The sequence below is a fragment of the Bufo gargarizans genome, chromosome 2, assembly GCF_014858855.1.
Source record: "Bufo gargarizans isolate SCDJY-AF-19 chromosome 2, ASM1485885v1, whole genome shotgun sequence".
NCBI lineage: Eukaryota > Metazoa > Chordata > Amphibia > Anura > Bufonidae > Bufo > Bufo gargarizans.
The window spans coordinates 389,378,105-389,405,168 of NC_058081.1; the positions used below are offsets into that span (position 1 = coordinate 389,378,105).

At 43.3% G+C, this 27,064-nt stretch overlaps 1 protein-coding gene across 1 annotated transcript in view; it reads right to left on the minus strand.

Moving 5' to 3' along the window:
• Nucleotides 1-20,747, minus strand: part of GRK6 (G protein-coupled receptor kinase 6) — an 80,763-nt gene extending 60,016 nt beyond the window's left edge. The window contains exons 1-4 of the mRNA XM_044277743.1: nucleotides 20,614-20,747; nucleotides 19,353-19,448; nucleotides 16,145-16,257; nucleotides 15,988-16,065 (exon numbers count right to left, since the gene is read on the minus strand). Coding sequence (XP_044133678.1) covers nucleotides 15,988-16,065; nucleotides 16,145-16,257; nucleotides 19,353-19,448; nucleotides 20,614-20,665 — 339 coding nt within the window. The 5' untranslated portion in view covers nucleotides 20,666-20,747. The remainder of the gene's footprint in view (nucleotides 1-15,987; nucleotides 16,066-16,144; nucleotides 16,258-19,352; nucleotides 19,449-20,613) is intronic.
• Between the last annotated feature and the right edge of the window lie 6,317 nt (nucleotides 20,748-27,064).

Genomic DNA, 27,064 nt, shown 5'->3' on the forward strand with positions numbered 1-27,064 from the left:
ACTATTTTCATTACTCTAATAGCAGTGAATGGAGAAGAAGCCACATATTTATGGAGGGGCCCCATCCTTGAGATAGGAGTAGGTCCTACCCCCATCTATCAGAAAACTATGGCAGAGCCTATTGGATGCCATAAATGTCCAGAGCCATTACTAATAACCTGTATATTAGACCATAACTTCATTATTTTGTGCAATTTAGACCTTAACCCCTTCTACCACGGGCCAGTTTTTGCCCTTCTGCCCAGGTTATTTTTTACAAATCTGACATGTGTCACTTTATCTGGTAATAGCTTTAGGACACTTATTTATCCAAGCCATTCTGAGATTGTTTTCTTGCGACACATTGTACTTTGTGATAGTCATAAATTTGAGTCAATATATTTCACCTTTAATTATGAAAAAAAAAAGGCTTACATAGTAGAAACCCCCCATAAATGACCCCATTGTAGAAACTGCACCTTTCAAGTTACTCAAAACTGATTTTACAAACTTTGTTAACACTTTAAGTGTTCCACAAGAATTAAAGGAAAATGGAGATTAAATTTCTAAATTTCACTTTTTTAGCAGATAATCAATTTTTTTATTTAACATATCAAGGGTTAACAGCCAAACAAAACTCAATATTTATTCAACAGTTTACAGAAACACCCCACATGTGGCCGTAAACTGATGTAAGGGCACACAGCAGGGTGCAGAAGAAAAGGAACGCCATATGTTTTTTCGAGGGCAGATTTTGCTGGACTGTTTTTTAGATGTCATGTCCAATTTGAAGTCCCCCTGATAAACCCTTGCAGTAGAAACTCCCAAAAAGTGACCCCATTTTGGAAACTAGGGGATAAGGTGCCAGTTTTATTGGTACCATTTTTGGGTTCATATGATTTTTTGATCATTCATTATTACACTTTATGGGGCAAGGTGACCAAATTTTTATTTATTTTAGCAGTTTTTATTTATTTATTTTTACAGCATTCACCTGAGGGGTTAGGTCATGTGATATTTTTATAGAGCAGATCGTTAAAGACGTGGCAATACCTAATATGTATACTTTTTCTTATTTATTTAAGTTTTACACAATAATAGCATTTTTTAAACCAAAAAGTTATGTTTTAGAGCCATCGTTTTTTTATTTTTTGACCGATTGTCTTAGGTAGGGTCTCATTTTGAGGTGATAGTTTTATTGGTACCTTTTTGATCACTTGGTGTTGCACTTTTTGTGATGTAAGGCGACCAAAATAGCTTTTTTTTTTTTTGACAGTTTTTATAAATAAATAAAAATGCATGGTGTTTATTGGACGGGGTGGATCATGTGAAATATTTATAGAGCCGGTCGTTACAGATGCGGCGATACCTAATATGTGTGTTTTTCTTCTTTTTTTTCTATTTTTTATTATGAAATCTGGGGAAAGGGGCTTTTTTTTATTTTTTTACTTGAAACTTTCTTTTTTTATTAAAAACACTTTTTTGAACTTTTTTTTTAAAACTTTATTTCTGTCCCACTCTGGGACTTCAACTTTGGGGGGTCTGATCCCCTCTGCAATGCATTACAATACATCTGTGTAGTAATACATTGCCTGTTAGTGTATTACTCAGATAATACACTAACAGGTTGCCTAGGAGACCAACCTGAAGCTGGATCTCCTCGGCACCTGTAGAAGGCAAGTCCCGATGCTGTGCAAGGCATTGGGGAGCCTCTGCACAGCATCGGGCTGCCTTGTCACCTATCGGGGCCCTGCCACAGCAGCGCAGAGACTCGATGGGCTCCCTCACCCGCAGCAAACCCCTTCAATGTCAGCGCTGACCACGGCATAGAAGGGGTTAATATGCTGGCATCGCTGTTAACAGCAATGGCGGCAGACAGCAGGGGCCCAGCTATCAGGGACTGCCGGACTCCTGCAGTGATCAGGCGCGCACTGCTCCGGTGCCCGCCCGATCACCATAACGTACTATTACGTTAAAATGCGGGAAGTCACTGACTTTCATGACATAATAGTATTTCACATGTTGGGAAGGGGTTAAAATATCTATAATCCGGTGATTTTTCTGCTAATATTTAATTGGCTATTGAAGTGTAAAAAAAAAAAAAAAAAATATAATAATAATAATAATAATAATAATAATAATAATAATCTCAGGAGCTCCACATGCTGCAAAAAAAGGAACTTACTGATCCCCAGCTGCTGCAGTTGTGACGGAGTCAGTAATTATGCTTTGGGCAGAGTTATAGGAGTGATCTGGTATGAGAAAAAAAAAAAACGCGGTGATGTGTGCCGCAAATATTTGCGATTTTCAAAAGTTGGGAGGTACAGCTGTACAGACATAGTAATAGAAGGAACGCCCCAGTCCCAGCAGTAAGCTATACAGACATAGTAATAGAAAGAACGCCCAGTCCCAGCAGTAAGCTATACAGACATAGCAATATAAGGAACGCCCCAGTCCCAGAAGTAAGCTATACAGACATAGTAATAGAAGGAACGCCGCAGTCCCAGCAGTAAGCTGTACAGACACAGCAATAAAAGGAATGCCCCAGTCCCAGCAGTAAGCTGTACAGACACAGCAATAGAAGGAACACCCCAGTCCCACTAGTAAGCTGTACAGACACAGCAATAGAAGGAATGCCCCAGGCCCAGCAGTAAGCTATACAGACATAGCAATATAAGGAACGCCCCAGTCCCAGCAGTAAGCTATACAGACATAGTAATAGAAGGAACGCCCCGTCCCAGCAGTAAAGAGAGTTTACTACCCACCGCACACATATGTTTCTGCAGGGGGGTAAGCCATAGACAGAATGAATAGAGAGGGAGATTCATCAATTTCCTTGTTTCTGACAAGTGGCGTTAAAAACTGGCAAACTATGTGTTTGCAACTTTTTAACTGCGCCTTTAAAAGAAAAGAAAAAAAAAAAAGGGGGCGTGACTCAAATGAAGCCAGAAATCCACGGCGGCTCTGAGCTGTCAGAGATTTCTGTTTAGGTGCACGGACTGCCGGAGGAGAGGGATCTTTTGAGTGGGGGGACAGACCCTTTTTGCACAAGAACTCTGATGAATACATTTATACAAATCGATCTGCTCACATAGCGAGGAGCCTCCTGTCTATCATCACACAACCTTTTCCCAGCTGACAGCCGCAAAATCATCTATGAATATATGACTGGCCTTCACTTGGGGAAAAAAAGGGGAACGAGCGTAGTCCGACATCTCTATATACAATGTACAGGGGGTCACACATCACTATAAACAGTGTACAGGAGGTCACGGATCTCTATATACAATGGTGGGGGGTCACATATCAGTATATACAGTTGTGGGGGGGGGGTCACATCACTGTATACAGTGTACAGGGGGTCAGGGATCTCTATATGCAGTGGTGGGGGTCACATATTACCATATACAGAGTGCAGGAAGGAGAGGGCACAGATTTATACAGATAAAAACCAGTGACTGCTGCTGATATCACTGACCTCAGCCATACTGACAGGTCACAAAGGGTTAAAGCTCCTGAACTGTTGGTCTGGCTGTAATATCATGTCTGTGAGAAGAACACAGAACAGAGGGGCCATAAACAGGACAGACACTTGGATTCCTCACAGTTTGTGGTCCTCAGAACCTTCCTGGCTCGGCTACATCCTCACATGTTGGCAGGATCCTCTCACTACAGGAGAGACAGAGGGGCCAGAGCCTGCAGTCAGATCAGCCATCACAGCTTCTCCTCACAGTCTCCCTTCCTCCTGCAAAAGTTTCTTTATTTCAGCTTTTAACAAGTATCTCTGCTAAGCCCCTGCCAGCCCTGCACAGCCATGAGTGCCAGAAGCCACCTGTGATACAAGCAGGGTGCTTTAGGACCCAGACAGCAGCACACTCCTTCAGGCATGGACGAGGTAGCTCCTCCATGGCACCTGCAGGGATGGAGGAGACAGGACGGGGCTGCCAATAGCAGGAAAACCAGGCAGATCTGCTCAAGAAGATATATTAGTAAGTGTAATATCTCCCACCTTTCTTTACAGTTTTAATAAGTGCTAACAGAGGGGCCAACCCCTTTAGCTTTACACGTTATGTCCCCATAAGGTCATACAAGACTGCAACGCTGATCTGGCCAAGACCCACCAGCTTGTGCAGACTCCTGGTCTTCGGCAATCACAATCACTGGGGCGGCGTAGAAAACAGCATTGCTGCTTTCTGATCTCTGTACACAGTGTTCATTCAGCGCTGTGTATACAGCGGTTAGGGAGGCAGGGTCGGTGAAAAAACATCCCTGTCTTCGCTATGGGGAGTTCTGCTGGGACTGACAACAGTCTCTCCGCTCTGGTAGCATGCAGCTGCAGTCTCTGCACAGACGTTTTAAAACATCTATGCAGAGCTATGTGCCAAATTGCCAGATGAATATAGACATGAGGTGGTTGGCAAGTGAATGGGGCGAGCTGTGATACCAAGCACATCTTCTATACAATGTACGGTGCTGTGTTTGGTAAGAAGAGAAAAGGCCGCGAGCACCGCTGCCTTCTCTAACACCTGATCGTCGGGGTCCTGAGTGTCAGGGCCCTACTGATCAGATGCCGATGCAATTCGACTGGGCATGCTCTCAATCAACTTCTGGGCCAATTCCTTACTGATAGCAACCCATTCTTTCATAATCACTTCTTGGAGTTTGTCAGAATTTGTGAGTTTTTGTTTGTCCACCCGCCTCTTGAGGATTGACCACAAGTTCTCAATGGGATTAAGATCTGGGGAGTTTCCATGGATCCAAAATGTCAATGTTTTGGTCCCCGAGCCACTTAGTTATCACTTTTGCCTTATGGCACGGTGCTCCATCGTGCTGGAAAATGCATTGTTTTTCACCAAACTGTTGTTGGATTGTTGGAAGAAGTTGCGGTTGGAGGGTGTTTTGGTACCATTCTTTATTCATGGCTGTGTTTTTGGGTAAAATTGTGAGTGAGCCCACTCCCTTGGATGAGAAGCAACCCCACACATGAATGGTCTCAGGATGCTTTACTGTTGGCATGACACAGGACTGATGGTAGCGCTCACCTTTTCTTCTCCGGACAAGCCCTTTTCCCGATGCCCCAAACAATCGGAAAGAGGCTTCATCGGAGAATGTATTCACTGAGGAAAATAAACTGTCAGATGACATGCCGAATGTTGAAATAAATTCCCCATTAAAAGTGTCCTGTCTGACCCAGGAAGAAGTGCAACAGCGACTTAAAAAGATTAAAATAGACAAATCGCCAGGACTGGATGGCATACACCCCCGTATCCTAAAGGAATTAAGTAATGTCATAGCCAGACCCTTATTTCTGATATTTGCAGATTCTATACTGACAGGGAATGTCCCACAGGATTGGCGAATGGCAAATGTGGTGCCAATATTCAAAAAGGGTCCAAAAACAGAGCCTGGAAACTATAGGCCGGTAAGTTTAACATCTGTTGTGGGTAAACTGTTTGAAGGTTTTCTGAGAGATGCTATGTTAGAGCATCTTAACGGAAATAAGCAAATAACGCCATATCAGCATGGCTTTGTGAGGGATCGATCATGTCAAACAAATTTAATCCGTTTCTATGAGGAGGTAAGTTCTAGACTTGACAGCGGCGAATCAATGGATGTCGTGTATCTGGACTTCTCCAAAGCATTTGACACTGTACCACATAAAAGGTTAGTATATAAAATGAGAATGCTCGGACTGGGAGAAAACGTCTGTAAGTGGGTAAGTAACTGGCTCAATGATAGAAAACAGAGGGTAGTTATTAATGGTACATACTCAGATTGGGTCACTGTCACTAGTGGAGTACCTCAGGGGTCAGTATTGGGCCCTATTCTCTTCAATATATTTATTAATGATCTTGTAGAAGGCTTGCATAGTAAAATATCAATTTTCGCAGATGACACTACACTGTGTAAAGTAATTAACACTGAAGAGGACAGTATACTACTACAGAGGGATCTGGATAGATTGGAGGCTTGGGCAGATAAGTGGCAGATGAGGTTTAACACTGAAAAATGTAAAGTTATGCACATTGGAAGGAATAATGCAAGTCACCCGTACTTATTAAATGATAAAACACTCGGTAACACTGACATGGAAAAAGATCTAGGAATTTTAATAAACAGCAAACTAAGCTGCAAAAAACAGTGTCAGGCAGCTGCTGCCAAGGCCAATAACATAATGGGTTGCATCAAAAGGGGCATAGATGCCCGTGATGAGAACATAGTCCTGCCACTTTACAAATCATTAGTCAGACCACACATGGAGTACTGTGTACAGTTCTGGCTTTAGAAAAAAAAGACGACTGAGAGGAGATCTAATTAATATGTATAAATATATCAGGGGTCAGTACAGAGATCTATCCCATCATCTATTCATTCCCAGGACGGTGACTGTGACGAGGGGACATCCTCTGCATCTGGAGGAAAGAAGGTTTGTACACAAACATAGAAGAGGATTCTTTACGGTAAGAGCAGTGAGACTATGGAACTCTCTGCCTGAGGAGGTGGTGATGGTGAATACAATAAAGGAATTCAAGAGGGGCCTGGATGTATTTCTGGAGCGTAATAATATTGCAGGCTATAGCTACTAGAGAGAGATCGTTGATCCAGGGATTTATTCTGATTGGAGTCGGGAAGGAATTTTTATTCCCCTAAAGTGAGGAAAATTGGCTTCTACCTCACAGGTTTTTTTTGCCTTCCTCTGGATCAACTTGCAGGATGACAGGCCGAACTGGATGGACTAATTTTTTTCGGCCTTATGTACTATGTTACTATGTTAATATGACTTTGCCCCAGTCCTCAGCAGTTCATTCACCATATTTTCTGCAGAAGATCAATCTGTCCCTGATGGGTTTTTTTTGGAGAGAAGTGGCTTCTTTGCTGCCCGTCTTGACACCAGGCCATCTTCCAAAAGTCTTCGCCTCACTGTGCGTGCAGATGCGCTGCCTGCTGCCATTCCTGAGCAAGCTCTGCACTGGTGGCACTCCGATCCCGCAGCCGAATCCCCTTTAGGAGAAGATCCTGGCGCTTGCTGGACTTTCTTGGACGCCCTGAAGCCTTCTTAACCCATTCCCGACCGCAATCCGTATATATATATATATATACACACGTGATAGCTGCACATACCCCGTGCAGCTACCACGTATATAAACGTTCTGGCAGCTCTTTAATCCAAGCGCTGCAAAGCGCTTGAATTAAAGCTTCTGCCCCTGCCCTGTATGCTGTCACGGACAGCATACAGTGCAGTAATGCCGGCAAGGTACCAATCAGAGTGGCCCCTTGCCGGCAATCGATCCGATTGGTTAGTCTGTGCAGACTAACCAATCGGATCGCGGCAGTGAAAAAATGCCGGTTTCAGGCTCTGATCTGCGCTCTGCAGATCAGAGCCTGAAATCACAGTGTCCTCGTGCCCCCCCCGATCTGTGCCCCATCTTGTGTCCACAGTGCCCCTCCTCGAGTCCGCCCCCTCCATTCCTCCTGCTGGCCGTGACACCCTCCCCCCTTCCAGAGCTGCCCCGCGTTCGGTCTGCCTCCCTGCTGTGTTTGATGGCGGCGGCTCCATTCCTGAGCCACCATCAGAGTGTCAGACGGCAGCGGCATCCATGGGGTTAATAGAGGGAGGGGGCTCCCTCTCTCCACCATCGGGGCTGCTGAGCTTTGCAAAAGCGTCCGCTGTTGCCACCTACAGGGCATCTGATTGTATTACACTTTGCAATGCAAGAGCATTGCAAAGTATAGTACAGCCCCACTGGAGCTTCAAGATCCAAGAGGGACTTGATAAAAAAAAATAAAAAATAATAATAAATAAAAATGTAAAATTAAAATAATTAATTGCCTTTTCCTATAAAAAATGAAAAATAAAAAAACTACACATATTAGGTATCACCGCGTCTGTAACGACCGTCTCTATAAAGATATCACATGATAAACCCCGTCCGATAAACACCATAAAAAAATAAATAAATAAGAACTGTGTAAAAATAAAGCCATTTTTGTCACCTTACATCACAAAAAGTGCAACAGCAAGCGATCAAAAAGGCGTATGACCCCCAAAATAGTACCAAACAGTCACCTCGTCCCGCAAAAAATGATACCCTATTTAAGACAATCGCCCAAAAAATAAAAAAGCTACGGCTCTCAGACTATAGAGACACTAAAACATCATTTTTTGGGTTTCAGAAATGCTATTATTGTGCAAAACTTAAATAAATAAGAAAAAGTTAACATATTATTAGGTATTGCCACGTCCGTAACGATCTTCTCTATAAAAGTATCACATGACCTAACTCCTCAGATGAACGCTGTAAAAATAAATAAATGAAAACTGTTCCAAAACAGCCAATTTTTGGGTCACATTGCCCCATAAAGTGTAAGAAAGAAAAAAAAAATATAAAAAATGGAAAATCTGCCAAAAAAGTGAAATTTAGAAATGTCATCTCCATTTTCTTTTAATTCTTGTGGAACGCCTAAAGGGTTAACAAAGTTTGTAAAATCAGTTTTGAGTAACTTGAGGGGTGTAGTTTCTACAATGGGGTCATTTATGGGGGTTTCCACTCTGTAAGCCCCACAAAATGACTTCTGAACTGGTCCTTAAAAAGTGGGTTTTGGAAGTTTTCTTAAAAATTGTAAGAATTGCTTCTAAACTTCTAACGTCCTACAAAAAGAAAATGACATTTCCAAAATGATGCCAACATAAAGTAGACATATGGGGAATGTAAAGTAATAAATATTTTATTAGGTATGACTTTGTTTTAGAAGCAGAGAAATAGAAATTTGGAAAATTGTGAATTTTTCCAACTTTTTGGTAAATTTGGCATTTTTTCATAAATAAAGGTGAAATATATGACTATCATGATGTACAATGTGTCATGGGAAAACAATCTCAGAATGGCGTGGATAAGTAAAAGTGTTCCAAAGCTATTACCACATAAAGTGACGCATGTCAGATTTGTAAATTTTGACCTGGACACTGGGGCATCAATGACCCTTGGTCATGAAAGGGTTAACAAGAATTGAACCTCTTTCCTTGAAGTTCTTGATGATCCTATAAATTGTTGATTGAGGTGCAATCTTAGTAGCCACAATATCCTTGCCTGTGAAGCCATTTTTATGCAACGCAATGAAGGGCTGCATGCGTTTCTTTGCAGGTCACCATGGTTAACAATGGAAGAACAATGATTTCAAGCATCACCCTCCTTTTAACAGGTCAAGTCTGACATAATGATCTCCAGCCTTGTGCTCGTCACCATTCTCACCTGAGTTAACAAGACGATTACTGAAATGATCTCAGCAGGTCCTTTAATGACAGCAATAAAAATGCAGTGGAAAGTTTTTTTGGGGGATTAAGTTAATTTTCATGGCAAAGAAGGACTATGCAATTCATCTGATCACTCTTCATAACATTCAAGAGAATATGCAAATTGCTATTATAGAAACTTAAGCAGCAACTTTTCCAATATTTATGTAATTCTCAAAACTTTTGGCTACGACTGTAAAATATATATATATATATATATAGCTCTGTCCATATATGGAGAGTTATGAATGGATCTCCCTTTCCCTGTGACAAACAGCAGAACTGTGGTGTACTGAAAACTTAAGTAAAATAGCCACCCTTTCTGCCCAAGTAGTCCTCCCACCCATCCGTCTCTTCTGCTCCTGGGCTTTGTTTCCCCATCCCAGGAGGTCCCCCTAAAAGTAGATGCCCTCAGGGAACTGCGCACAGCCACTACACTTTGAATGGAGTGTTGCTTCCAGCCGGAGACTGCCAGACCCCCACCAATCAGATATTGATCCTGAGGATAAGTCATCAATACCTGGATCCTGGTTGTTACAAAACATTCTACATTTTCAAACCAGCACCTGGATCTGAATACTTTTTTTAATTGCATGTAATTGAGCTATTCAATAAAATATATCTGTATAGCGCCACCTGCTGTTTGTTCTTTTCCTTATTTCTTGTCCACCTCACAGAGCTGGTTGAACATGCTCAGTTTAAATCTTCAACTGCCACCACCCATATGTTCTGTTAGAAGCGGTGGCAGTTACAAGATGGAAGCGGCAGCAGAAAGGACACATCTCCTGAGCTGCCAGGCTGAAGATAATCTAGCAGAGAAATTGGAGCAGTGAATGTGGAGATCTCTGGATCCATGTGAGGTACAAGGCTGGTTCTAGTTTTGTTAGAAAGGCAATGTCATGTACTATATGATGTCAGATTTCACATCAATCACGACATAACCTCTTTAAGTGCATTCTATGAAGAAAAAAAAAAAAAAAAAAAGTGTGTGCGCGCGTGGGGGGAGAGTAAACCTGTGAACCTACTATGTTAGACAATAAACTATAGCTTCAACGTAATTTTTCTTTAGCTGTTTAACAAACCTGGCAGAACATTCTTGCCTGTAAAGTTATTTTTAGTTTAACAGGGAGATTACAGGGACACTGCTTGTTATAAAGTGACAGCATACAGTGAACACACATTCACAGTTACCAGTAGAGGGGGAACTGATGGTTTTATTCAGAAAAAGGTTGGTCAAAACCAGAACTCTTGTGATCAAAGCCTTCAAGAGAGTTGTGCCTATCACCTAGCACAAATTAGGCTAGTGTGATAGCTACATAACTACCCTACTTCATGTGAATTTGATACTATTATTCCATAGTCAACATATTACACTATTAAAGGGGTTGTCCAGGTTCAGAGCTGAACCTGGACAGCCCTCCATTTCCCCCCCGGCAGCCCCCCTGACATGAGCATCGGAGCAGTTCATGCTCCGATGCTCTCCTTTGCCCTGCGCTAAATCGCGCAGGGCAAAGGCATTTTTCTGAGTTCCGGTGACGTACCGGGGCTCTCTATGGGGCTGACAGGAACCCCGGTGACGTCACCGGCACTGATGGGCGGGATTTGGCTCTGCCCTAGCCAGTAAAACGGCTAGGGCAGAGCTAAAGCCCGCCCCTCAGAGCCGGTGACGTCACCGAACACACTGCTGGGCGGAAGTTACCGCCCGGCAGTGTGTTATTGTAAACACAAGAGCCTGTGCCCTGCGCGATCTAGCGCAGGGCACAGGAGCGCATCGGAGCATGAGATGCTCCGATGCCAGGCTCAGGAGGGCTGCCGGGGTGAAAATAAGGGCATGTCCAGGTTCAGCTCTGAACCCGGACAACCCCTTTAAGGACCCCTTTCTGTTATTTATAATTTTTTTTACTGAATAAACATAAACATTAAAAACATGAAACTGGTATTGACAGTGAGCAAGCAGGGGTGGACTGGCCACAGACCCTACAAGGAAGTTTCCCTTTGGGCCGATGCCCAGGGGGCCTCTCGAGCTATCTTCAAGGCCACCAGCTGGGTACATCTGATTAATTAATGCTAGAAGCATCAAGTACTTATGGACATGGCTGGCAGCGGCAGGTGCCCTCCTAAATTAAAAACTTTAGACATAGTATAGGGGTGGCACAAGGGCAGTAGATGTCTTGGCAAAGTGTCTTACATTTACGGACAGTTAGACACGGCAGGAGACAGGTATGCCATGAGTATACCACGACTTTGGTCAGTGTGGAATCCATGCTTTAGTGTGCAACTAACTCCCCTATATTAATTACATCTTTCTTTCTAATTCTCTTAACCTGCTGACTCTCGTTGAAACTTGGATTCAGCAATCTGACACAGCTTCCCCTGCTGCTCTTGAGGTGGCTTACATTTTTCTCATACCCTCAGAAATGGTGGTGGAGTCGGCATACTTCTTTCCCCAAAATGCACTTTCCAGGTTCACTCTCATTCTCATCTTTTGAGGTGCAAACACTCAGACTCTTCAACTCACTCTCCCTGAAAGTGGCAGGTGTTTACCACCCTCCTGGCTCTCCCACCCAGTTCCTGGATCACTTTGCTTCATGGCTTCCACGTTTTTTGTCCTCAGAATTACCAATTCACACTTTGGGCAACCTGATCTCCATGCCTGCCTCCCAGCTTCTATCTCTAACCTCATCTGTTGGTCTTTCACAACTTTCCAATTCACAGACGCATAAAGACAGCAATACACTTGACCAGGTTTTCCTCCGGCTTTACTTGGTTTCTGACTTCACTAACTCTCTTTTGCCGCTCTCTGACCACAACCTTCTCTGCTTCACTATTGCAAAATCTCATCCATCACAGCACGCTCCTACTTAACACACATCACAGAAATCAACATGCCATTAACCCTCGGAAACTTAGACACTTTACAGTCATCATTGTGCTGAATTTCTTCCCTCTCTTGTCCTGATCTGACTGCAAAACACTATAATAATACCATCAGAAGCACTCTGGATGAAGTAGTGCCCCCTAAACTCAGAACCTCCCAACAGAGATCAAAGTACATACCTCAAACTCGCTTTCTTCAACGATGCTCAAGGAGTGCTGAACGCCTATGGGGAAAATCTCATATACCAGCCATGATTTCCTCCAGTATAGGTTTATGCTAAAAACCTATAACTTTACCCACCAACTTACCAAACAGACCAACTCCGATCTCTTCACTATCCAATAATCCCCAAAAATTGACACTTGTTTCCTGTCCCCCTAGTCTGACACCCATTGATGGAGCAGTGTGAGGGCTTGTTTTTTGCTGGGTGAAATGTAGGGATTGCATGGAAATAGTTATTAAATAAAAAGTAAAAGGTTAAAAAAAAAATATATATATATATATATAAAAAAAAAGTTTAAATCACCCCTTGCCCAATTTTACATATAATATATTTATATATAAATAAAAAAAACAAAAAATTACATATCGCCACGCCTGAAAAAGTGCAAACTATTTAAATATCTCCTATGTGTTGAACGCCGTAACAGAAAAAAAACTTTTTTTTTTTAAAACGTGCAATTTGCCGTTTTTTTGTCACCTTGTATCGACAAAAATTTGGTTAGGACTGTTCTATTATGGTCCAGACGTTCCATAAAATCTGCAATGCACACTTTTTTGTCTTTTTTTTTTTTTGCACGTGGTATCAAGTATCGCAATACTTTTTTATGGTATCGAAATAGAGTGAAAATTTTGGTATCGTGACAACCCTAGGTAAGACGAGTGTTTTTTTTATTATTAGACCGTAATTATATGTATTTTAAATTTGGCAACAATTTTTTTTTTATTTGGCTCCTAAATTTTTCAGGTTAAGAGCCAATGGCTCCTTGATATTTTTTTTTGTCTGGAGCCCTGACATTGGGCATGCACCATCCTCACCTACGGCCAGATTTCCGGTCCCCAGTGCTCTTGTCTCCCCGCTGTACCCCACAGCAGCCATCTCTCTCCCGGTCCAGCGTCCTCCACGTGGGACGCCACCGCTTAGACACCTACCTCTCCTTTCCTAAGGTAAGTCTTTACTCCAGAGCGGCATCCCGGCAGCACCATAATTATACCTGTGTGATACAATCGCATTGTCTCTCCTTTTTCTCCCTGCCACATTGGTTTACTATCGGTCTGCAATACTATACATTACTTCTGCATCTTATCTTTCCACTGTACTCAGCCTTGCATCACCTCTCTTTTCCACCTCTACTCCTGGTCGTATACCCCATGCCCTGTGACATGACCTCAACCGTCCAGCTGTATACTAACTATATTTTATTTGTCTTATTGACCTTGTTCCTTATTTCCATGGAACTATAGCTCACTATATATGCAGTATTTATGTGCAGCCGTCCAGCTATATACTACCTATACTCTATTTGTCTTACGGACCTTGTTCCTTATTTGCCTGGTTTTATAACTCACTATATGATCTAGTTTACCATTGAGTTTTCTTTTATTCTTCTCCCTATAACTTTATTTACTCCTAATCCCTAGCACTAATATATTTCTATTTTGTACTATTTTTGCAGCGAAGATGTGATAAAGGTCTATCTGACCGAAACAAAATGCTTCATCTGTAGCACATATGGAGATTTGTTAATATTTTAATTTATTTTTTACTTTTTTATTTTTTCATTCATATTGACTATTACTGGGTCCCACCCTTATACCACTGCACCTCTCCCCAAAGGAGTGCATCTTCCATCTTTTGTAACCTTCACTTTATCTGACACAGATTCTATTAAAAAAAACTGAACTTCTGTTTCACCATCTACTATAGCCTACCTCAACCTACTATCTCCCTGTTAGTCTGTGACACTACCACAACTCTGAGGCAGCATGCCTGCTGTCTCGGTGTCTTTCATTCGCCCCCTATATTCAATCGCTTGCCCTCTCATACAGCCAAAACTCAAAAACATCTCTAGAATCCATACCGTTCTTATTGTGGAAACAACAAAAACGGTCATTGTTGCCCTGAGCCATTCTCGACTTCATTACTGTGACTCTTCACTAATTGGACTTCCCCTCACTAAACTCTCCCCTCTCCAATCTATCTTGAATCTCTCTAGCCACTACTCTGATGCCTCCACCATATGCCAGTCATTGCAGTGGTTGCCTATACAATATAGGAGTCAATTTTAAATTCTTACTCTCATCCACTATGCTGCACCCCTTATATCTCCATCTACCACTCTACACTCTGCAAATTTAACACTAACATCCACCATAATCCGAAACTCTCATTGCAGTCTCCAAGACATTTTGGATCTCTGGAATGTCCTACCCCAAGCAATGAAGGATGGCAGCAGGCGAGCGTCCTTCACTCACTGTGCCTGCGCCTAATACTAAAATGGACGGCGCAGGCGCGGGATTTGCAGAGGTATGGAGGAGACCGAGGATGTCAATCACCTTTACAAAAGGGCGTGCCAAACGGTGAGAGGACAGAGCCTCTAGGTGCTGCAGCCAACGCCCCACTAGCACCTACAGGCTCATTTGCATATTATAAAAGTCCTTATTTAGCGCGAACAGCAGGTAGGGAGATATAAGTCATACAGTTATGTTCTCCTGACATTAGCACATTGCTAATGTCAGCCACCTACATAACGATTTTTCTGATGACAGAAACCCTTTAAGATGTCAGGAGCATTGTACAAAACAAGCTCTTTATCTTTTGCATTTCCTCACAGATTATTTGTACATGAACCCTCTGATTGTAAAGTGCTGCGGAATATGTTGACACTATATAAATAAAGATTATCATCTTCTACTTTGTTATATGCTTGATAGTGCCAAGCAGGGGCGGACTAGGAACTTACAGTGGCCCTGGAAAAAATATTAAAAGTGGCCCCGTTTTGTAGTCGGGTCCAAACTGATGAAAGGCAGGGCCAGCAATACCATATTGTGCACATTATACCGCCCCAACAGAGCCAAATACCACAGTCCATCACAAAATACTGCCAGCAGCACAAAATTCATCCTCAAAAACTTCCACTGGCCGGCAGTGAGTAGGGCCCAGGCGGCCCCCTGTGCATCGACCCACAGGGAAATTTCCCTATAAGGTCTATGGCCAATCCACCCCTGGTGCCGAGCATGGTCTGTATCTGAAGAATCACTATATGGAAGATTTACTGGTCATGTAGGATGTATGCAGCTACTAAAATCCTATTCTGGTTTGCATTCTCATTGATGCTTGGAAAAAGCCAACTCTTTCCATTATCTGCATTCAGATTTTCTTATGCAGAAAAAAAAAAAACATTGGATGAAGTAACAATCTATAAGGATCCTAAAGCACAAGAGCAAGATAAGGAAACCTTCAAGCAGCCATAAAAGTCAGACAAATTCACACTGATTTTATAGAGTCCAGTTTGAAGGAAAGAATTTTGAAAGGGAGCCTTTGGTATTAGCCATAATTCAGTTTTTCCCAAATAAATTCTTCCCGAAGAAATTGGCAACTCTAGGTCCTTGCATGGCATCTTGTGAAGGATACTGCAGGAGGTTCTATGGACCTTCTCCTGATAATGATCGAGCACTGTCATTAACTGTCCCCCCATCTGCTTGACCCGATGCATCTAGCAGAGGACTCTTTAAACATATGCCAGGCATTTCCCGTCTAATACTGCTAAAAGTGCTGGCGACAAGCAGTTTGAAACTTTTCATAGAAAACTACATATTCCTGAATCAAATTCCTTACCGTGATAATGAGATACTTCTCGATAAGCTGCTGTCCACACTCTTTACGTTTCTCATCTGGGGACACCTCATATTCAGCCTGCAAATAAATGGAATGTGATGAAGAAATGTTTACCCCACACATGCTTTAATATATCATGGTCACCCAAAAGTCCTACCACAGCATCCAAAAAGTGGACACAGCGCAGCAGCTCAGGTCGAGTCTCACAAAACTGGCGAAAGAGGAGACGTCCTATTGGTTGTCGGTCACAAAGACTGTGATAGTCATGCTCTATTGGACACATAGAAAGAAGCAATCAGGTAAAACATCTGTGCTAGGAACAAAATGAGAACTTACAGGACAGCTTGTACTCTTCCCACACAGTGAATGGATTTAATAAGGTGCAGAATAAGGGGCTATGAGAGCAGGCACTGATCTGGAAGAGAAATGTTCACTCTCGAACAGCGTTTGCGCGTTTGGTAGCATTTACTGGATTATTCGCCCTATAAGATGCATCTAGGTTTAAGGCTACTTTCACACTAGCGTTCGATCGGATCCGTTCTGAACGGATCCGATCATATTAATGCAGACGGAGGCTCCGTTCAGAACGGATCCGTCTGCATTATATTAGCTTTTTTTTGCCAAGTGTGAAATTAGCCTGAGCGGATCCGTCCAGACTTTTACATTGAAAGTCAATGGGGGACGGATCCGTTTGAAGATTGAGCCATATTGTGGCATCTTCAAACGGATCCGTCCCCATTGACTTACATTGTAAGTCTGGACGGATCCGCACGCCTCCGCACGGCCAGGCGGACACCCGAACGCTGCAAGCAGCGTTCAGGTGTCCGCCTGCTGAGCGGTGCGGAGGCTGAACGCCGCCAGACTGATGCAGTCTGAGCGGATCCGCATCCATTCAGACTGCATCAGGGCTGGACGGAAGCGTTCGGGTCCGCTCGCGAGCCCCTTCAAACGGAGCTCACGAGCGGACAGCCGAACGCTAGTGTGAAAGCAGCCTTAGAGGAGGAAAATAAGAACAATACTTTTTCATCAGACCCCCACAGACTCCCAAAGATAGAGGGGTTGTCCGGGTTCAGAGCTAAACCCGGACATAACCCCCTTCTTCATCCAGTTAGCCCCTCTGAGTGGAGCATCAGAGCATTTCATGCTCCGATGCTCTCCCAAGACCTGCACTGAATCACGCAGGGCAAGGGCTTTTTCAGCAGATCTAGTGACGTACCAGGTCTCTGTATGGGAATGCTAGGTGGAGGCTTCCGCCCATTAGTGTCGGCAACGTCACCGGGAACACTGCTACGCGGATGTAAACAAAACAGCCCTTGCCCTGCGCAATGCAATGCACGGCAATGGAGTGCATCGGAGCATGAAATGTTCCGATGCTCGACTCAGAGAGGTTGGAGGGGTGAAGAAAGGGTTATGTCCGGGTTCAGCTCTAAACCTGAACAACCTCTTTAATAAGTCCCCCCCTCAGATCAGACTTCCATGTGAATGACCCACAGTCAGACCTCCACGTTAATGACCCCCAAGCTCAGATCAACTTACCTCTTCAGCAAGGCCCGCTTCACACACCCAGCGCTCTTCTTCCTGTCGCCGGCTGTGCCGTGACCCGACACGCACTGCGTGAGGTCATAGTGCGCCGATGTCCTTACGCTGTGTGCAGTCACAGCACAGCAAGCAGCTGAGGACCAGGAAGCAGTGAGTACAGAAGCCAGGGAGTGCTGCATTCACCGAAAAAGGGCGTCTTATAGGGCGCAAAATATGGTACATGAAGCAATGATCAGTAATATATGGGCATGAATGATCGTTACGATTGTCCATCCTTAAAATGTTTGTCTTGTAGATGGCAGCTGTGCTGCTGATGACTGATTATTTTATGTGCCATATAAAGGATGTGATCACCTCACATACAAGTATTTGCTTATCTATCAGCTTACTGGCAGGACCTTTACATCATAGGGCAATTACTGGGACCAAACCTTTGCACCAACTTTCATCTATGATAATTGTTTGGCCTCTTAAGAGGCAGCTAAAATATGAGCAGAACAAAATGGGCACCTAGAGGGACATTTATCATTCCCCTAACTGCAGTTTTCTGGCTTAAAAAAGTTCTAAATTATGCCACACATCTCGCTTGTGCAAAAATGTGCAACCTTGAGGCCTTTGCACCCACTCATCACTTTTCCAAAAATTGGCAGTGCAGGGGACAAACAACCTGTGTATAGCCTGTATAGTCTGATCTTGCATTTGTACTGCCTTTCATTTGTTTTCTATGTCTTACTAATTTACATTTGGTAGGTCAGCAAAAATGAAGGAACCTATGGATTGCAATATTACCACAGCATCAGATAACAGAATATTAGTTTCTTTGTAGTTTGTTACCATAAGGACGATTTGGATCTGTAGACCCGGCACCTGTATGTTCCTGCCCAAATACATGTACAAGGTCGTACTTTACAGTTTGGATATGAGTGTTCTGTACTCCGGGGCAGAGTGCTTCCCCCACCTCCCCTGTCCCTCGGAGCAGTGACTGACATGGTGTTGTGTACACACTGATGTACATCACTAGTGACAGTGGCTGGGACGGGCAGGAGGAGCAATCTATTCAAAGATGCAATAGACTATGGGTTCTCCGATTGCTTGGATTAGCTAAATGGTAAAATATTCTTTGAGAGACATTTATCAACCCCTGTACGCCACAATACTGGTGCAAAAATAGTCAAAGTTTGGTGCACGCCTTGTTTGTGAAAATTTTACAACTTTTTGGGGGTTTGCTCTGCCCCTCACCACTTTTCTACATGTTAGTATACGTTAGAGAAAAAAAAAAAAAAAAGATACAAAAATGCAGCACACCACGTTCTTGTATCCTGCAGAGTCCGGTAAAAAAAAAAAAAAAAAGTATACTTTTTTTTTTTTTACAATGGAACTCTATAGTGACGGTGCAACTGTATGGCAAGAATAGGACATGTTCTATTTTTTCGGGAACAGAATTGCGGACCCGGAAGTGCGGCACATCGTGCGGCCCCATAGAAATGAATGGGTCCGCAATTCCATTCCGCAAACTGCGGAACAGAATTGCGGATGTGTGAATGGGGCCTTAGATGTACTGGAGCAATAAAAATGTAAGATAATACGATAGGATCGTATCCTGGTACTACTAGCTGATATCCAGAACATTTTCACTCTCACAGTTACTTGTGAAACACGTAATATGGCCCATTTACACACTTGTACAGGAAGTGGTTAGAACACCATAGAAGAGGAAGCGATGAAATGATATTAGTCAACACTAACTGCGTTCGAGGCAGATGAGGAATCGCAGGCAGAGGTGGGGGGGGGATTACATATTGGTTATGTTAGGAAATACAACTCACCAAGTGTACGCCTCAACTCCTCGCACTCACTGATATGAGGGAACTGCAACATTTGCCGCCATTTTTTGCTTTTTCCTTTCCGGTTCCCCCCTCCACCTGCAGATAAATGGGAGACATCAGATATCGTTCTGTAGAGCAGATGCTTCCAGATGATCACGTGTGTAGGCAAATCCATGGTCGCCTTTGAATAGTAGGCCTTGCACGCTTTTCAGGAAAAACATTGTTAAAATGCAAATAAATGGAAATGACTTTACAGTTTACAAATCTCTTATCTTTCATTTCTGACACATCGTCAGCATCCTGATTTACATAGGCTATGCCCACATTTACATGACCGTGTGCGATTTTCTGCCCCAAAAAAACGGATCAGTTTTTTCTCACTCCTGTACATTGAATGGTCTATTCTGATCTGTAAAAACAGACCAAAACAGGACACGTAACGAGTGCTCGGATCAGTATATAAATCATGGATGTGAGAACAGCCCCATTGACTTGACTGTCATGTGAAGAAGCCGCCATTTCTGAGAGATCAGCCACCTACGGCACCCCATTCACTTCTGTGGGAGTTACAAGAAGAGTCAGAAGAGTGTGCATGCTGGGAGTTGTAGTTTCACAGCAGCTGAGGTGATGAAGGTTGCTGACCGGCACCAAACTGACTAAAAGACAAAACTGGAACAAATGTGAGCTAAATAAATCAACCTAAACCGTGAAGTCCACACCCCTCTCCTCAGCACTTTCAAATTTGGTACGTGCCATGAATGGTTACTTTTTATTTCACAGCTTACACCAAACGTGGGCCTAGGGGTGAAGAACTGTGCATTACACTTCAGAACCTCTTCTGACATGTCCGATTAACCCTTCTCTAGCCATGCTAGGCTTCTTAGCTCATTACTAACAGCTCAGAGGTCCCTGCCTGGACCAGATGATGGGAGGTTACTAATATCAGTGATGTTAGGACCCACAACAATCCCTATGTTTTTTCTAATTCTTCTTAATCATATTACCCCCATGTCTGGAATGGCAGCTTCAAGGGAAGTCCCTTTCATTTTTCTTAAAGAATGTCCAAATGACATTACGTTTCACATGATAACTGCTACTCCTTGTGGTACACATGCCCCTACTACAGTACACACTGTGTACCCAGCTATGCACAGGCTCGTACACATCTACAACTGCCGTGCAGTGCACACATGAAGACATATGTAACTTTTGCCCCCAGCTAGTGCCCGTCTCCGCCACCCCAGTGCATGCATATACGCACCTTCCCTGGCTTTCAGCAGCACAGTGTTGGCTACTATATTTTCGAGCTCCATAGGTTGGCCTGGCCAGGGGCTCCGAGCCTCGGGCGGCCACTCACTCTCTGCCAGACTCCCACCACCCTGCTGCTAATCACAGACCACACCCACCCCAACCAATCAGCGAGCAGCCGCACCCCCGGACACACTGCTGATTGGCTGAACTTTACAATCAGCATTAACAGGATTCCCGTTCACACGGCTCTGATCGCTTCTAGTAGCTGTCATGGAGCTCTTAACGATGATTGGTAGAACAGCCCTGACTGGGCGGAGTCTTCAGTCAGGTCTTCAAAGTGGTTGGTCACTGGGATTGTCACTAGATGCCGCCCTTATTTGTGAACCCTCGGGGATGTTCGTGCTCTATATAAATCTGTCATGACGTCACGAGGGAGTAGGGGGGCTCTTTGTTGAATGGCGAACAGTTGGCTGCCTTCATCTTTCCACTCATACGTGCAGTATGCAGTTAGTATGGCTTAGGCTGGCACAGAGCTCTGCCCAGTACCTTCCTAATTAGTTACCAGACAGAGTGCATTACATTACTGAGGGAGGAAATGTACTGTAATAAATATTACATGTGGAGGAATATGTGCAGCACATTAGTAACATTCCAGTCTACCTGCAGTCACAAGCCCTGCCTCTAAATAATACATTGTACATTAGCGCTGTTCAGATATTCACCTTAATGGAAGGAATGAGAAGTTTTCTTCACACAACCTGAAATCATCAATTCCTATGATTCTTCCTGGAAATCCATGCCCCTGGTATACTCAGCTGGAAAGTCCTGGTGCATGATCAGAGGCAGATGCTGACAGAAAGAGACCGGACACAAGGGGTGTACCTGGTACTCCCAGCATGCAGTGTTCAAAATGGTACATATGCCATGGATATGTTGACTCCTGGGTCTCTGCCAATCCAAATTCTGTTGATAGGCATCAAGTGACCGCTGCAGCCAATCTCTGGTGACCCGTATACGTGTGGCAGACGACCCAGTGACATGGGTGACAGATCTCTGCAGAAACCTGCAGAAGCGACCATGAAGCTATGCAGCTGGAATCCAGCGGATGGGACCAGTTAAGTATGAAAACACCGCAGGTCCAGCCACTTTAAAGGGGTCAGTAAAAAAAAATTAAAAATTGTGTTGGATTAAAACCAGGGATGCTCAACCTGCGGCCCTCAAGCTGTTGTAAAACTGCAACTCCCACCATGCCCTGCTGTTGGCTGATAGCTGTAGGCTGTTCAGGCATGCTGGGAGTTGTAGTTTTGCAACAGCTGGAGGGCCGCAGGTTGAGCATGTCTAGATTAAACCTTTAAGGGGAGTCTGTCACCAAAATATGACAGAATCATGGATAGGTGTGCTAGAGAGCCGTGTAAGCGGTGTATAACATCATATTTTGGTGACAGACTCCCTTTAGCCCCTTCCTGACTGCCATAATGCTATATACGTGCTATCTGCACATGTCCTGTGCAGCTAGCATGTATATACACGTGCTGGCAGCGCTTTAATCTGGAGCAGGGGCAGGAGCAGAGCTGCAGGGTCTAAGGAGACCCTGATCAGCTCTGCCTGTGTGTAATGCCCCCACATTTACAGTGGAAACAGTAAAAAAAAAAAGTCAGTGTCCTCCAGAGGTCTTTTATTGACTTCCTGGGGGACAGATTATGTCCCAATTTTTTATTAAAATAAAAAAATGTAAAAAAAGTATTTAAAATGCCGTCGCTAACAGAAACCGTCACCATAGTCGCCCCGTTCTCTCAAACCTATACATGTTATATATGAAAACGATCGTCACAAAATATGGAACCCATTGCAATAATTAATTTTTGTGTTAGTTTTAAGAGTTAAGAAATAAAAAGCTATAATTAAAAAATATATACTTTTTTATAATAATTAGCAGTTATCCTCCAAATGAAACCTAAAATATGATCCTTTCTAAACAGACTGTAACCCTGTACATTAACTGCCAGCCATGTCTCAGTTATTCCCACTATGTCATAGTCCTCCTCACACATCACTAATTCCAGCTCCCCAGTTTTATTAGTCAGGCTTCTGGCATTAGTATACATACATTTGAGAGGCTTATGTATATTTTTTACCCTACACCTTTCCTTTTGAACTGTTCCAGTCCCGCCTTCCATTTTTACCCCCAGTTGCATTACCTCACCCTAGGTCACTTCTGCACTTCCTTAATGTAATCCCCCCCCCCCCCCCCAGTTTAACCACTCCTCCAAACTTCTAGCCATTTTTCACCCAAAACAGCTGCCCCTTCCACATTGAGGTGCAGCCTATCTGTACTGTAGAACCTGTAGCTGACAGAGAAGATGACCCAGTTCTCCAGAAACCCAATCCCTTCCTTCCTATACCAGTTCTTGAGTCACTTTTTTACTTCTCCAATCTCCTGCTTCCTTTCTGGTGTGGCTCGTGAGACTGGTAGTATTTTAGAAAACACTATCTTTGAGGTCCTTGCCTTTGAGGTCCCTGAGATCATTTATAATGACCCTCAATCAACCTTTAAGATTAGTTCCAATGTGGACCATGACCACTGGGTCTTCGCCAGTCCCTCCCAGTAAACTCCTGGAAAACACCTTTAAAGGAAACCTGTCACCATGAAAATACAAATTAAAATTCAATCAGCAGGTTATAGAGCAGGAGGAGCAGAGCAGATGGATATATAGTTTTGTGGGAAAACATTCAGAGTGACTTGTAAATTATACAGTTATATTCCTGCTCATTCTTTGCTTTGACGTCAGGGAGGCGGTCCTATCAGTGATTGACAGCCTGCCCTCTATGACCGTGCATACAGAGATAGCTGTCAATCACTGATAGGACCGCCTCCTTGATGTCTAAGTCCAGAATCAGCACGGATATACAATAAATGTATAAATTACATGTTTTATCGAATGCTTCCCCATAAATCCACATATCAATCTGTTCAGCTTCACCTGATCTGTAACATTCTGCCTTCAGCTCAGATGCCATTCTAAACCTGACAGGTTTCCCTTAGGCTGGACTATAGCAGATGGTATAACTGATGGTAACAATATTAAAGTATACACATATAATGCACACATTTACTATATAAAGTACATGTGCACATCCTCTTTACATACCAGCAAGCACATATGTACACTTACCAAATACAGTACCCAGTTATAGACGCTGCAGGAATTTGTGGGAATATTCATAATATCAAGGAGCGATGAGGAAGCAGAGATTTGATTTTCTAACATGAGCTGTGTATAGACCATGCTTATGCCCAAAGCTATTCATCCAGAAGGCAAAAAGCTTTGACAAGTTCACAAAGTTCACACATTTTGAGCCACAGGGGGAAAAAAATGCTTTTTGACCTGAAGAAAAGGCGATCAGTTGTTAAACCGTGGATCAAAGCTATTAATAAAACAAACTGATTACATATTGATAGCTATGACATGTTCTATTTAACAGAAAGTTATTGGGTTCCGTATTTGACATAGCTGATCTCCAATCCCAGTTTGTCTCCATGATGTTCCAGTATCATGCAGACCTTTTCGGCCACAGATCAGACTCCGGAGTTCACAGTGCAACTATGGTCATCTCTGCTGGTGAAATAATAAAAATAATAAAAATGTGACATAAATCAACTATCCTATCCCAGAAGAGAAGGGGTTAGATATGTTACACATTTTAGATGCCTTTGAAAACCTTTATTTTCAGACTATGACATATTCTATTCAAAAGTAAGTTACAGAGTTAGGCCTCATGCACACGGCCGTGTTCCGCGGCCGAGAGCGGACTGTGGAAACCCGGCCGGGATTCCTCCCGACAGCATGAGTGCACGGCGTCATTGGTTGCTATGACGCCGTGCGCTCATGCTGTCAGGAGGTGTATTACTGTACAGCAGCGGCTGCATGAAGTGCACGGCATCATAGCAACCAATGACGCCGTGCGCTCATGCTGTCAGGAGGAATCCCAGACGGGTTTCCATGGTCCGCTCTCGGCCGCGGAACACGGCCGTGTGCATGAGGCCTTACATATAGATAAGTTACTGAAGATAATTGCACTGATGCTGTTTCCCGGCCTGGAGGTTGGCGGGACTGTGTCTCATTTCGCCTTATTAACGGTGAGATGAGACAACTCCTTTAAGTGTCATAGAGAAGAAATTTTTTGTTTTCCAATTAAACTCATGGATTGTATTGTGTCTCAGGGCTCTTTAGATCCCTGAAATCAATATCAGACACCTGTGATTTTAAAGATAATACAATCGGATCCATTCATAACGGATGCAGACAGTTGTATTATCATGACGGAAGCGTTTTTGTTAATCCATGACGGATCCAACAAAAACACTGGTGTAAAAGTAGCCTTATTAAGCAGGCCACAGGTGCCAAGCAATATAGGAAAGAAAAAGGATCTCTCTGCTGCCGGAAAGCATCAAATAGAACAATGCCTTGGACAAGTTATAAAAACGTTAGATATTTCACGAAAACGTAAGCGTGATCATTGTACTATGAAGAGATTTGTGGCTGATTGAGAGCACAGACGGGTTCATCTAGATAAAGGCATAATGAGGAAGGTTTCTGCCAGACAAATTCATCGGATTAAGGCCTCTTTCACACTACCGTTTTTTTCCCGTTTTGCGGGCCGTTTTTTGCGTTCTTTTAGAAGACAAGCCTGGCTGTAAAATAAAGTTTCTATAGAACCACCTCAGGCAGGGGAGCCGCATGTACGCACGAGAGCCACGGCATCCATTGGCTCAGAACACGTGTTCTAAGTTGTAGTGTGGGAGCAAAAACCACTTTGTGGTGCATATGCTGGTTTATTAAGTTTTTAACCTCTAATATCGACGGGGTGACATTCTATTTCCAGTGTCTCGCCAATATATTACGAGTAGCGGTAAGGATGTGTGCAACCACCCATCTAAATTCACTTGGGATCTGGTGTAGGCCAATACAGAGTATAGCCAGCTCCGGAATTAGAAAAAAGTGTACATCTATCACTTCCGAAATTAAAGCTCGAGTTTCTTGCCATAGGGGGGAAACTGTAGGGCAGAACCACCACATGTGCGAAGGAGAACCTATTTGTCCACATCCCCGCCAGCATAGGGCTGAATACCCGCTTTTCATATGAACCAGCCTATCAGGAGTGAGATACCATCTCAGTTGTATTTTTCTATTCTGTTCTGCGGGATTGATGCATTTAGAAGATCTAATTGCCCACAGCAGTGCTTTTTGCCAGTTTTTTCTCTCCAGTTGAAAAGCAAGTCCCAAGTTCCTCTTCCCATTTGAGCATAAAGGTTGGCTTAGCTGGTATGTGCGAAGTGAAAAGAGAAGAGTACACAATCGATAGGCCTCTCTTGACCTCCGTAGATCGATCATAATATTGTGTTACATTGGTAGGAGGGGACTGGTTTGGCTCGATAGTTATGGAATTTAAAAAGTGACGTATTTGTAGATACTGATAAAAAAATAGTGTTCGGAAGGGCAAATTACAAATGTAATGACTCAAATGGTAGTAAATTCATATCATCATATAGTTTCCCAAGCGTGTCTACCCCTCACTTTGTCCAGTTATTCAGGAATAAATTGGGTCTGTGATATTCTAAGGATATTAGAGGAAAGCGTTTCTTGTCAAACCTAGCCATGTGCCCCGAATGTGAAAGTAGATGATGCCAAGCCTCCAGAGCGGCTTCCATCGTGTTTAAAGGAAGGGTCCAGCTAAATTTCCTCAGAGCCTGCGCCGCAAGGAAGCTCTTGAGTGAAGAGCCTTTTATAAGTGAGTCTTCAATTTGTAACCACCTTTGAGGTTTGGAGGGTTGCCACCATTCTTTGGTTTGTGTTGCTAGGGACGCTCAGTAATACTTCTTCACATCATGGACACCCAGTCCACCCAGTTTCATAGAAGAATATAAAGCTACCTTGCAAATTCTGGGTTTGGAGGAGCCCCATATGAAATTCAGCATATCCTGTTGAAGCTGATGCAGAATGCTATTGGGGATTTTAATGGGCAGGCAACGGAATCTAGCAGTTTAGGTAGGACTAGCATCTTCGTAATATTTATCCTAGCAATCCAGGAGAGGTTGTGACATTTCAAGGAGTTGTGATCTTTTTTGAGTTCTGATAAAACTCTAAAGTTCACGCCACCCAACTCCCCTACCGAGGGGGTTACCAGAATTCCCAAGTACGTCATGTGGTCTTGGGCCACTGGAAGTTATTCGACTGTAATATACTATTCTTTACATCAATTGGGAGAGCGCTGGATTTGGTTACATTTAGCTTATAATATGAGACTTCAGAGAAGCTCCTTTAGGACATTCCATATACTTTCTAGCGATCATTGGGTTGTTAACAGTTAGAATGATATCATCAGCATATAGAGTGATAATGTGTTCCCACTTGAATACCTGTGATAACAGGGTTTGACCTAATAGCTTGTGCCAAAGGCTC